General features: G+C 47.9%; 1 protein-coding gene across 4 annotated transcripts in view; it reads right to left on the bottom strand.

Annotated features, from left to right (window-relative positions):
* ABCC1 (ATP binding cassette subfamily C member 1) overlaps window positions 1-12,194 on the bottom strand; it is a 155,198-nt gene that overhangs the window by 50,119 nt on the left and 92,885 nt on the right. For all 4 annotated transcript variants that reach the window (XM_052652082.1, XM_052652080.1, XM_052652081.1 and 1 more), the window contains exons 12-13: window positions 10,568-10,771; window positions 752-898 (exon numbers count right to left, since the gene is read on the bottom strand). In XM_052652082.1, the coding sequence (XP_052508042.1) occupies window positions 752-898; window positions 10,568-10,771 (351 nt within the window). The remainder of the gene's footprint in view (window positions 1-751; window positions 899-10,567; window positions 10,772-12,194) is intronic.

Raw genomic sequence — 12,194 nt, forward strand, 5'->3', positions numbered from 1 at the left:
TAGAATCACCACCTGGGCTAGGGGCTTCCAGGGAGTCCAGCTGGAACTTCTCAAATGGTGAGCCAAGCCCATGAGTGGGTTGCAAAACCAATTTAGTGGCGGCATTTTTTTTTAATTTATTTATTTTTAATTGAAAGATAATTGCTTCAATTACAATATTGGTTTGATTTCTGTAATACATCAGCATGAAGTAGCTGGAGGTGTAAGAAACAGAACACAGTACGACAGGGCAGGGTGGAAGAGACTCAATTAGAATAGAAGAGGATCCAGAAAGAATCTTGCGGAGCTCAGGAAAGCCTAGCTGCAATAACTTTTGTTTCACACACCTGGGGCATCCCAGGTGGCGCAAGGGTAAAGAACCCGCCTGCTAATGCAGGAGACACAAGAGACGTGGGTTCGATCCCCGGGTCAGGAAGATCCCCTGGAGAAGGAAATGGCAACCCACTCCAGTATTCTTGCCTGGAGAATCCCATGGACAGAGGAGTCTGGTGGGCTACAGTCCATGGGGTCGCAGAGTCAGACACGACTGACTGAGCGCAAGCGCGCGCACACACATACACTTGGGTATGCATCTTTTTCTTTAGGGCAGGACCAACAAAAGCACAAAGGTCCGGGCCTCGATCACCATCCCCCCCGCCCTGAGCACAGTGGGACAAGTCACACAGAGGCAGCTGCACCCAGGGGACTTCCGTGCCCTTTGGCCTTATTTCCCCCGAGCCCCTTCCCTGAAACCCCCCGGTCTCGCCTGTACCTGCACAATGCTGCTGATGACCATGGGGAGGATATTCAGGGGGAAGCGGAGGATGTTGAACAAGGCCAAGGACACGAAGGCCTTCTGGGCATCCAGGATATTGTTCTCGTCGACGGTCACATAGACAGCAAATGTAGACAGGGCCACCTGCAAGCAGGCAAGGTCAGCATCTCAGTCACAGGAGCAGTGGCACATGCCCAAAGCCTAGCATACAGCAGGCACTCACTAAACACCCAGAGAATGAACTGGATAAACCAATGGCTAGGAGCCAAAAGTCCCGGCCATTCCCACCACCGTTCTCCAGTGGACACTGAATGGGCATTCAAGGGGTCCCTCAACATCACCAAGCGAGATCAAACCTCTGAGCCAACGTCAGTGCAGTGCCCTCTGCCCAAAACGACTTTCCCATCCAGTCTCTCCCTGTTCTGAGAGGATGCCCAACTTACAACAGCCCCGAGACCACTCTCCATCCTTGTTGCTACTGTTTAGTCGCCAGGCTGTGTCTGACTTTGTGACCCCATGGACTCCAGCACACTAGGCTCCTCTGTCCTTTACTATCTTCCAGAGTTCGCTCAAACTCACGGTCATCGAGTCAGTGATGCTACCTAAGGATCGCATCCTCTGTTGCCCCCTTCTCCTCCTGCCTTCAATCCTTCCCAGCACCAGGGTTTTTTCCAATGAGTCGGCTCTTGACATCAGGTGGCCAAAGTACTGGAGCTTCAGCATCAGTCCTTCTAATAAGTATTCAGGGTTGATTTCCCTTAGGATTGACTGGTTTGATCTCTTTGCTGTCCAAGGGACTCTCAAGAGTCTTCTCCAGCACCATCCTTACACCCTGGTTTATTTTTCTTCATAACACCTATCACTACCTTACACTGTAAGATTACAGATATTGAGTGTCTGTCTTCTGCACTGAAATGCGAACTCCACAAAGGTAGGGACTTGTGTATGTGGCTGTATCCTCAGTGCCTAGAATGACCCCAGGAACACAGGAGCCCTGAGACCTCAGGCAAGTCCCCTCCTCTCACCAGCCTCCACTGTCTCATTTGTGAAATAGGAGTGGACATGGAGGACTCATACCACTGCTGAAAGCTCCTTCCAGCTCAGAGCACCCTCAGGAAAGGAACATAGGTTTTTTTTAAAAAAAGAAAAAACAAACAGCCAAAGGTCTTCAGCCTACTCCCTTCCCCACAAAATCAGACTTTCCTTAAGTCCTGTGGGGAGGCTTAGGATTTCAACTCCCAGGCAACGGGAATTTGGGTTCAGCTGTCTGAGACAGTAGGCCCTCCCTCACCAGGAAAAAGGAAAGACTCCAAATAATCCAAGGCTGGGCTGCACTGTTTAGGTGGGAAAAGATCAACAGGTGTGTCCCCGGGCCCCGCCCCTTTGCTGGGGCCAGGACAGTACCAGGTGTTGCCGGCGAGGCTAACAACATCCCCTGGAGGTCACCAGCACACATTACCAAGGCAATCTGGAAAACCTTGGACCCAGCAGATAGGCACAAGTCTCCAACCCCACGTTAGCCCAGGCTCCAAGAGCCATTAAAGGCTTTCCCTGGGGGAAAAAAAACCGCCTGGGACCTCATTCTTGAGCTCGGGACAGATGGCCAGCAATCAATCAGGAGATCCCAGTGTGGCCAAGATTCTGGTGCAGCTGAGGTCTGGGGTATTTTCAGGGTCTCAGCTGCCTCATTTCTTTGCTACCTATTAGAAGGTCATACATCTTAAACATTAAACCCATAAGCTCTGCTTGTTTATCAGCTGTGTGACCCTGGGCAGTAGACAGCCTCTGTTTTTCCATCTATGAAGTGGGAAATCAGAATAAGCATGCACAGGGCTTTTGGCAGCAAGGAACCAGGCACTAGTGAAGAGTGCTTAACCCTGTGCCTGGGGAACAGTAAAATGCAACAGATGGTGGCTGTTTTATTTCTTGTTTTAGGACTCAGTTCGAAGTCCTTGGACTATTTTTCCAAAGAATCTATTAACCGGGTCCCAGTCGGTAAAGAATCTGCCTGCAATGCAGACCTAGGTTCGATTCCTAGGTCAGGAAGATCCCCTGGAGAAGGAAATGGCAACCCACTCCAGTATTCTTGCCTGGAGAATTCCATAGTCAGAGGAGCCTGGCGGGCTACAGTCCACAGACTCGCAAGAGTCGGACCCAACTTAGCAACCAAACCACCAAGAACAGGGCACTGGAAAGCAGAGCAGGTTCTGACATTAACAAGGGAGGTGACCCTGAGGGAAGGCATGGAAATTTTCCAGGATCTGTGGCCACAAGGGAGGTTAGGTGCTCAAAAAGCCACCGACACCCAATCCCTGGGACGCCTGCACATGCTGGCTCCCCTCCCCCAGATTCTGATGCCACACTCGCCTCCCACCTGGAGAGTCTCCTCACTCAAAACTCCCCCACCAGATCCACACAGAGGAACAGCATTCAACCTCAAAAAGGACTGAAGTGCTGACACCCACTGCGCCACAGAGGAGCCCTGAAAACATGGTCCTAAATGAAAGGAGACAGACATGGAGGCCACACACATTATATATGATTCCATTTAAATGAAATCTCCAGAAGAGGCAAATCAAAATCAACCCTGAATATCTGATGCTGAAGCTCTAGTACTTTGGTCATCTGATGAGAAGGGCCAGCTCATTAGAAAAGACCCTGATGCTGGGAAAGATTGAAGGCAGGAGGAGAAGGGCACGACAGAGGACGAGATGGTTGCATGGCATCAGTGACTCAGTGAACAGAGTTTGAGGAAAACTCTGGGAGATGGTAAAGGACAGGGAAGCCTGGTCTGCTACAGTCCATGGGATCGCAAACAGCTGGACACGACTGAGCAACTGAACAGAAACAGAGACAGACGGTAGAGAGAGGACGCCCTGGGCTGGAGGATGTGGAGTGACTCCAGTAAGTACGGGGTTTCCTTCTGGGGTGACGGAAGTGCTCTGGAATTAGGCAGTGGGGATGGCTGCCCAGCCCGGTGAATACAATAAACACCACGGAACTGCACACATAGATGTGGTGAATTATTTATCATTAAAATAAAATTTTTTTAAAAATCACCTCTCCAATATCAGTCTATTTTACTCACTGTAGAAGCCACAGTCTTGACTCAGGCCCCAGGATCTGACTGATTGGTAAACGACACAGCTCTGAACTTGTCTGCCCTCCTCTCCCACCACTCTCCCCGCTCCTTCCCTCTGTTCCAGCCCCGCGGCCTCTGTGGTTACTCTTCCGTGAGGCAGACACAATCCTGCCACAGCGCCTCTGCACTCACTCTCCCTTCTCAAATGTCGGGCCCCTGACTGCCACCAGCTGAACACTTGGGTATCGCCTTTTCAGTGAAGTCTCGGATCATCCTTTTTTTTTTTTTTTTTGGGCCGCAGAGTGCAGGATCCTAGTTCCCCGACCAGGGATAGAATCCACGGCCCATGCAGTGAAAGCGTGGAGTCTTAATCACCGGATCGCCAGGGAACTCCCATGATCATCCCGTTTAAAAACTGTAAGCCCTCACAGCTGCTCTAGCCAGAACCTTTTTTTTTTCCCGTTGCACTTATGACAGTTTAGCATACTATATATTCTTTATGCATTCATTATGTGCATTGTCTATTTCTCCCAGTTAGAATGAATGAACGAACACCCCACGAGGGTGAGGGCTTTTGTCTGTAGTGTTCACCGCTCTATCATCAGTGCCTGGGACAGCACCTGGATCGTGGCAGACACCCAGAAAATGTTTGTGGGTGGGTGAGTGGATGGGTGGGATAGGTAAGTAGATGGATGGGTGAGTGAGTGGATGGATTTGCAAGAAAGCACACACCCAGGGGTGTCTCTTCAACAACAAAGAAACCAGGCATCTCACCACCAGGATACCCCAGCTCCACTGGCCCAACTGATGGGGTGACTGCTGGCAGCACGGGAAGCGCATCGAGTGGCCCTGTGAGATCTGCAGCGTCCGCTTCTCCAGGAAGTAGAGGGCACTCATTCATCCATCTGTGGCACCCTCTGTGTGCCAGGCACTGTGGACGGCGGGCTTGGAGATACTGAGACTCACAGTCGAGCAGGAAATAGGTAGTAAACCAGGGTCTCTGGAGCAAGGGTGTCTGCCAGTGTGTGGAGGTGGCTGGGGAGCTGGGGTTTGCCACAGCCTTACAAACGGTGAGGGTCAAGCATTTGGAAAATCCTTCACAAACAAGAAAGAACTACTGACCTCTCTGGGTGAAAACAGAGCCTCCCTTCACACTGAGAAATGGGGCAAAGGCCCGAACCAACCACCCCAGCCCAACCCCTAAAAACCTGCCGTGTCTTTGTGAGAACATCTGTTCCTTCTGCCTGGTTGGCATCCCCTCTTGTTGGTTGTAACAACACGTCAGTTTTCCTCTGGGCAGCTGAATCTCCCCCAACTTCAGTCCACGAGGTTCAGCCACAGATCAAACGTCCACATTACAGCCTAATCTCTGACAGAAGTCACATGATCCAGGCCTGGCCAATCCAAGCATCCCTGTTCCCTGACTCCAGTGATTCAGGGACAAGCATTCAATCAACCATAATGAGACTCAACCCCACAGCTTTGCTGTGGGAACTGATGGGAAAAGGGGAGCTCTCTCCTCATTGTGGTTACTGAGATGACAGGATCAATTGTAACCGCATGTTGACTTTGCATCTGACAAAGAAACCACTGTGGAGAAAGCAAAGGTAGGAGACAGGGAAGGAATTATACCCAACATTATCTTTGGAGCACCTGGATCCAGCCATGCCTGAAACCCCAGTCATGCTTAAAACCAACATCTTCCTAGACTTCAGTTTTGTGACTCAAAAATCTCCCTTCTTTTCATTTCACTTGAGTGGATCTAAGTTAGGTTTCTGCCACTTGCAAGATGGTTCCTAACTAATACAGGTTATCCAAATCTTCAGTCTATTCAGTCAGTCATTCTACACACACCTAATGAGTGGGTACTATTTGCCGAGTCCACTATGTTTCAGTGGCTTCCCAGGTTGTGCTAGTGGTAAGGAATCCTCCTGGCAATGCAGGAGACTTAAGAGATCCAGGTTTGATCCTTGGGTAAGGAAGATCCCCTGGAGAAGGAAATGGCAACCCACTCCAGTATTCTTGCCTGGAAAATCCCATGGACAGTGGGGCCTGGTGGGCTACCTGCAAAGAGTCAGACATGACTAAAGCAACTTAGCATGCACTGTGTTTCAGGGATACAAGCAATAAAAGAGAAGAGCCGTGCATGTCCTGGTCGGTGGAGAACTGCACAACGGGTAATCAGCATATAGAAGGGTAATTACTCTAAAGCAGGGACATACAAGGCACAGAGATGACAAGACGCTCACAAACCTTCTAAGATAGCAAATGCTAAATACTGACGGCTGCCTGGGGATGCTATTTTAGGAAAGTGCATTAGGTGGACATGAGGACATGATAAATGCCAGGCTCTATATTCCAGAAAAACAATCCCATCAATCCTGCCACCTGGCATCCCCATTCCTGCCTGACCTCCTCAGGACTCTGTCTTCCATCACACCTACCAGTGGGTAAACACATCATCATCCTTGAAGTGCAGGAATCCACCAGTGGAAAGAACATGCAAACACCTTCCAAGGGACTCAGAGGCCACATATTTTATCCTAATGTAGGCAGAGGCTTCGATGTCTCGGCCAGGGTCAAGGTCCCCGACCGACTCCTAGGCTCATCTGTTTCATGACAAACAGCTCAGCCAACTCTGTCTCTGGAAGTCCACCATCACCCCAAAGCTGAGTGGCAAATTGAAGGTCAAGAAAAGCCAGTCACACTTTTTAAGCAACTCTTGCTGTGCTTTCCTAAGGGAGACCAGGGCAGGAAATGATTATTTAAACGGTTGGCAGTTTGGGTGCCTAGCTAGAAATGGCCAGGTTTTGTCAGAGGATCTGATGTGCAGAGCAAAGGGTTATGGGGAAAGATCCTTTTGTCCTAAGCATAACATAACTGACTGACTGATCTGACTTCAGATCTTTGCCTATTTATAAAAAAGAACAAAAAGGAATCCAAACATCTTGGATTTCTGTGTGATTTGCTATCACTAGTATGAAAGTAGATAAAATAGATGTAGCAGTTTCAGTACATTTATTGTATATAGTCAATGTTATGCTGGTATACATGCAGGCTGTTTCCGTAAACACACAGAAGAAACTGGTGTGGACAAGGAAGCTGGGTGATGGGGGCCGGTGGAAGCAAGGGCAGTGCCTTTCACTGCAGATAGGTGTTTCTCACCTGGGGATATTTTGATCATCATAACTGGGGAGAGGTACCCTTGGCATCTAGTGGGGGAAGGGCAGGGATGCTGCTCAACATCCTACAGTGCACAGGACAGCTCCCCAAGAAGAAACAACGAATTATCCAGCCCCAAATGTCAGCAGTGCTGGAGTTGAGAAGCTCAGCTGCAGACTCTTCGGAACAGCTTTAACTATCTTCACCACACGAATGCATTACTTTCTGTTTTTAAAATAAAATGCATCATATATACAGTAAGGACTATTTAACAGTTGTATTTAATGCATATGAACTATTGAACATTTGAGCCTCCAGAAAGTGGCTCAGACAGTAAAGAATCTGGCTTTGATGCAGGAGATGCAGGTTCGATCCCTAGGTGGGGAAGATCCCCTGAAGAAGGAAATGACAACCCACTCTAGCATTATTGCCTGGAGAACCCCATGGACAGAGGGTCCTGGTGGGATCGAACAGTTGGAAGAAAATAAGAACAACCCCTGTTAACTACCATGCAGCATTGTATTTTTTACTTTTAACAAAACAAAGATTTTAAAATTAAAAAAAATAAATAAATAAAACAATTTAAACAGCAAAAAAACAAAACAAAACAAAAAAAAAACAAAGAGAGTCACTAAGGACCTGGGGAAGACTGGGGAGGCTGGAGCGTGAAAAGAATGAGACAGCAGACCCTTCCAGCCTGGAGTGTGGGAGAGTTTGAGCCGGAGGGGATCTTAGGGAACACAGAGACCCAGAACAGCTAAGTGACCTTGCTGCTTGGGCCAACTCCAGTCCACTGGCAGTGTTCATGCGCCTGGAGGACTGCTTGAGCATAATTTAGTGGAAGGGAGCACCATGACTGTCCAGGGGTGTTGGCTGAGGCAAGGGGCCTGCGGAGGGCAGGGCCGCGCGCATAGCCCTGGGGCCCAACCCCTTCATCAAAGCCAAGTCAAGCCAAATGCTCATGGTCAGTCATGTCCTACTCTTTACGACCCCATGGACTGTAGCCTGCCAGGCTCCTCTGTCCATGGGGATTCCTAGGCAAGAACACTGGAGTGGGTTGTCATTTCCTCCTCCAAGAGATCTTCCTAGCCTAAGGATCCAACATGTGTCTCCTGCATTACAGGCAGATTCTTTACCACTGAGCCACCAGGAAAGCTCCAGCCCCTTCATCTCTCCTGCTCAAAGATCCAGAGGCAGGGAGGTAAAATGACCGGCTGCAGATCACTCCGTGAGCTGGCAGGAGAATTCAGCAGGCGTCCTAACTCTCAGAGAAACATTCCACTCCTCTAAGCCAAGACTCAGCTGGTTATGTCTCAGCCCATGAACTTAGGACGGAGTCTACATTTTCAAATGATCTAAAAAAAACCCCAATTTTTAAATGATCCAAGAAAACATTTCATGACACGTAGAAGAGTATAAAAAATTCAAATTTCAGTGTCTATACAGTAATTTTTATAGGCTCACAGCCATACCCATTCATTCTGTCTTATCCATACCTACTGTTTTTTTAAAATTTTTGGGCACACCCCACGGCATGTGGGATCTCAGTTCTCTGACCAGGGATTGAACCTGTGCCCCCTTTGGAAGGAGAAGTCTTCACCTCTGGACCACCGGTCAAGTCCCATCCATAGCCACTCTTGCACTACACCAGCAGAGATAAACAGCTGCCACAGAGATCACACAGCCAAGGACACCTAAATTATTCACTGGGTGGTCCTATACAGAAAACTGTGCTTACTCCGCCTTTTTGCCCATGTTTTTCAAACTTTAATGTGCATACAAATCCCCTGGCGGGGCAATTGCTAAAATTTAGATCTGTCTTGGCTTGGTCTGGGGTGAGGCCTAAGAGTCTGTATTTCTAATAAGCAACCTGGTGACGCCGATGCTACTGGTCTATGGGCCCCAGTGCTGAGGACAAAGTGTGGGCCCCAGGCCCACAGCAGCAGCAGCCCCTGGGAACATGTTAGAAATGTGAATACTCAGGGCCTTCCTAGACAGACTGGATCTGAAACTGGGCCCAGCGAGCATGGCTTTAACAAGGCCTGCAGGTGAGTGTGAGGCCTGCACAAGCTGGAGCATCACTGATTCCCACCACATTGCCTTGTGTGTGTGTTAAGAATCTAGGAGACATCAAGCTGAGCCTAACAAAATCCAGTATCCAAATGAATATACTTTGACAAACATCGAAAAAAGCAGGAGCTTCCTTAAACATTCCACCTGCAACTTGGTAGCCTATTAGAAAACTCTGTGTCTTATTTATGAAAATTGTGGTTTTGGTCATAGGAACTTCCCATAGGAATACATATTTGCCAATGTAAATAAGAAGTAACACTCACTACTAGCACAACATTTTCAAAAAAAGAATGACATAGTTAATAATACAAAGACAGAAAGAAAAAAGAAGCATGGTGGGGGGTGGTGGGGGGACGCATGATCTGAAGTCATCCTTAACCATGTTTAACGGTCCACTGGGCTTAAAGGGTTTCCACAGTCCCTCTCTGTATGGTTCCTGGGTTTGCGGCCAGGTTGGGCCAACAGTAACTTACACTCTTGTCTTTAAACGTTTCAAGGATGGCCAGCTAGGAACAGACCCATTACAGTAACCCAAGACGTGTGTATCAGAACATTCAGTAACAGCAAAGAACAAGGAGCAGCCTAAAAGGCCAGCCATGGGAGATGGGTTAAGTCCACAACGGCACACCCACGCTCCGGACAAGTATACATCGGTCAAACAGATGAAGCAGAGCTGAATGCATGGACTGAGCAGTTATATACTAAGTCCAAAGGTCCAGAACACCATGTAAGTATGACTCCTTTTGAATATATAATAAATATTTTTAAAATATCCACACACATCAACATTTTTTTCCTAAAAAGATATACAAAACTGTCATTTTGGAGGAAAGGGATAGATGGAAGGATAATATACTTTTATTACTTTTTATTTCGTAACTTTTCATATGATTTGAATTATTTTTTTCAATGAATGAGAAGTATTTGTTGACCACCTATTATGCACTGGTTCTGGCACTAGGGTACAGAAGGAAACAGAAAAAAATCTTTGCCCTCCTGGAGCTGACATTCTAGTGGAGAAAGACAATTCATGAAATAGTAAGCAACTTTTAGAGTGTGTTTGGCACGGCCACTTAAGAGTGTGGTCCACAAGTCACTGCCAACCCTCCGTGTGTGACCAGATGCCCACAGATAAGGAGCTGACACCATCAAGTGGCTCAACTAAGGCACCAAGCATGCAGCTTAGTTCTGCTGACTTTTTTTGTTTCTTAGCCAGACTTTCTGGATGAAGGACGCAGAGAGCAGAGGTTTGTGTTCCAGCACGAGCTTCTCCGCTCATGGTGAACCTGTAACAGTTCCTGAACTGGCTGCTCCAGGTAGCCCTGGGCTAGAAGCTATTAAGTGCTGTGAATAAAACAAAGGGCAGGGGTGGTACTTTCAAAAAGAGTGGTCGGAGAAGACTGTGCTGAAATAGCGACTTCCGAAAAATACTTAGGCAATGACGACATGATAAAACATCTGACCGTGTGGGCCAGGAGAAATCTGGCTTCACTCACCAGGAAAGGGGTGCAGACCCAGGTGAAGGTCCCCACGGCGGCCAGGTAGGCAGATTTCTTCAGCACCTTCAGCTCTTCCTGCCGGATGGACAGCACCTTGTCTTTGAATGCCAGCTCCCAGGCGTAAAGCTTCAGCACTTTGATACCGTTGAGAATTTCATTCATCAGCTTAATCCGATTGTCCTTGCTCTTCATGTGGGCCACCTTGGAAGAGAGAAGTGGTCAACACCTCACCGGGGGTGGGGCGGGGGGGGGTGGCTGGCCGCTCACTTCTGGCCCTGGCACCAGACCAACAGCTCCATCTGTTAAGAATGGGCCTTCCTGAGGGTGGCAAAGTGGGCCTGCAATCCCTGGGAACCCTGACTCTGGACCCTGAGAGCCCTCCAAAGGATTCGTTTTTTCAAGGCAAAAAACTGCTTTGAATCATGTTAGATTTGACATTATTAGCAAAACCTCTTAAAATTAGAAGAGAGGCAAGAAAAACTTTACAGCCATCCAGGGAGGAAGGGGCACATGCCTTACTCTGCTGATCCAAATATGAGAGATACTTTTCCCCCCTCCATTTTCTTATTTTCTTTACTGCTTATCAGCCAGTACATGGTTGTTACAATACTGAAGTATTTCTGTACCTGCCAGCACTGGTTCTGACCACTGGGTACCCGTGCTATAGAGCTGTTAAATATTTTTGATATCACCTAGCCTTTTCCTTAAGCCAGACACTTTTCTAAGCTTCTCATGGGCATTTAGTCCTGCTCACAAGAACCCTATCATTAAGTGCCATGTCCCTCCTGGGTCACAGAACAGGACAGTTTAAGCAACATGAGGTCAAGGACAGAGACGGAAACTGCTTCAGAGGTGGACCATTCAAGGGAAGAAGATGAGAGGCCATCATCATCCCCCTACCCTCCCAAACCTCATCCCACCAGGCCCACGTTCTGGAACCTGTCTCTCCTACGGCATCATCAGTGCAGCCAAGCTCTCTCATTTGAAATTCCACAGGCATATCATAAATAACCATCAATGGGGAAGCAAAAAAAAAAAAAAATGAACTCCAGCCCACCTCTGTTATGGACTATTAGACATGAGCTCAAGAGAATGAATTCAGACCACATGGCATGCCACAGAAAGATCCCCCAGGCATGGTATCAAACGACAAAATCATGCTGCCAAAAGGGCCTGTGTGTATTAAAATATATATGGCGATAGCACCACAATGCACACAATTATACACGCCAAGCCTAACTATACAGGGAGTCTGATCTCTACATAACCACACAGAAAGTTCGAGAAGGATTTTCTTCGGTGTGTTCACTGTGGTTGAAAGGACAGGGAAGGGGACAGGCCCTACACTTTTGCATTATTTGAACTTTTAAAATATAATGAGAAGACATTCACTCTGTTACTTGACTATTTGAAAACTTAAAAAATACTAAGTAGCTGTGACCAGCGTAAGGTGATGGGGAAAAAAGCAAGGGGTGGTTTTTGCTCAGCTCTGGACAACGCATACCCACATAAAGGAATAGAACCCATGGGAAATGAGGAATCTCCCAGAGGTCCACAGATGCAGCTTCACACACTGGCCCACGAGGTCTAAATATTTCAGGAGCTCTCAACCTTGGCGGCCCAA

This window comes from Budorcas taxicolor, chromosome 2, assembly GCF_023091745.1.
Source record: "Budorcas taxicolor isolate Tak-1 chromosome 2, Takin1.1, whole genome shotgun sequence".
NCBI lineage: Eukaryota > Metazoa > Chordata > Mammalia > Artiodactyla > Bovidae > Budorcas > Budorcas taxicolor.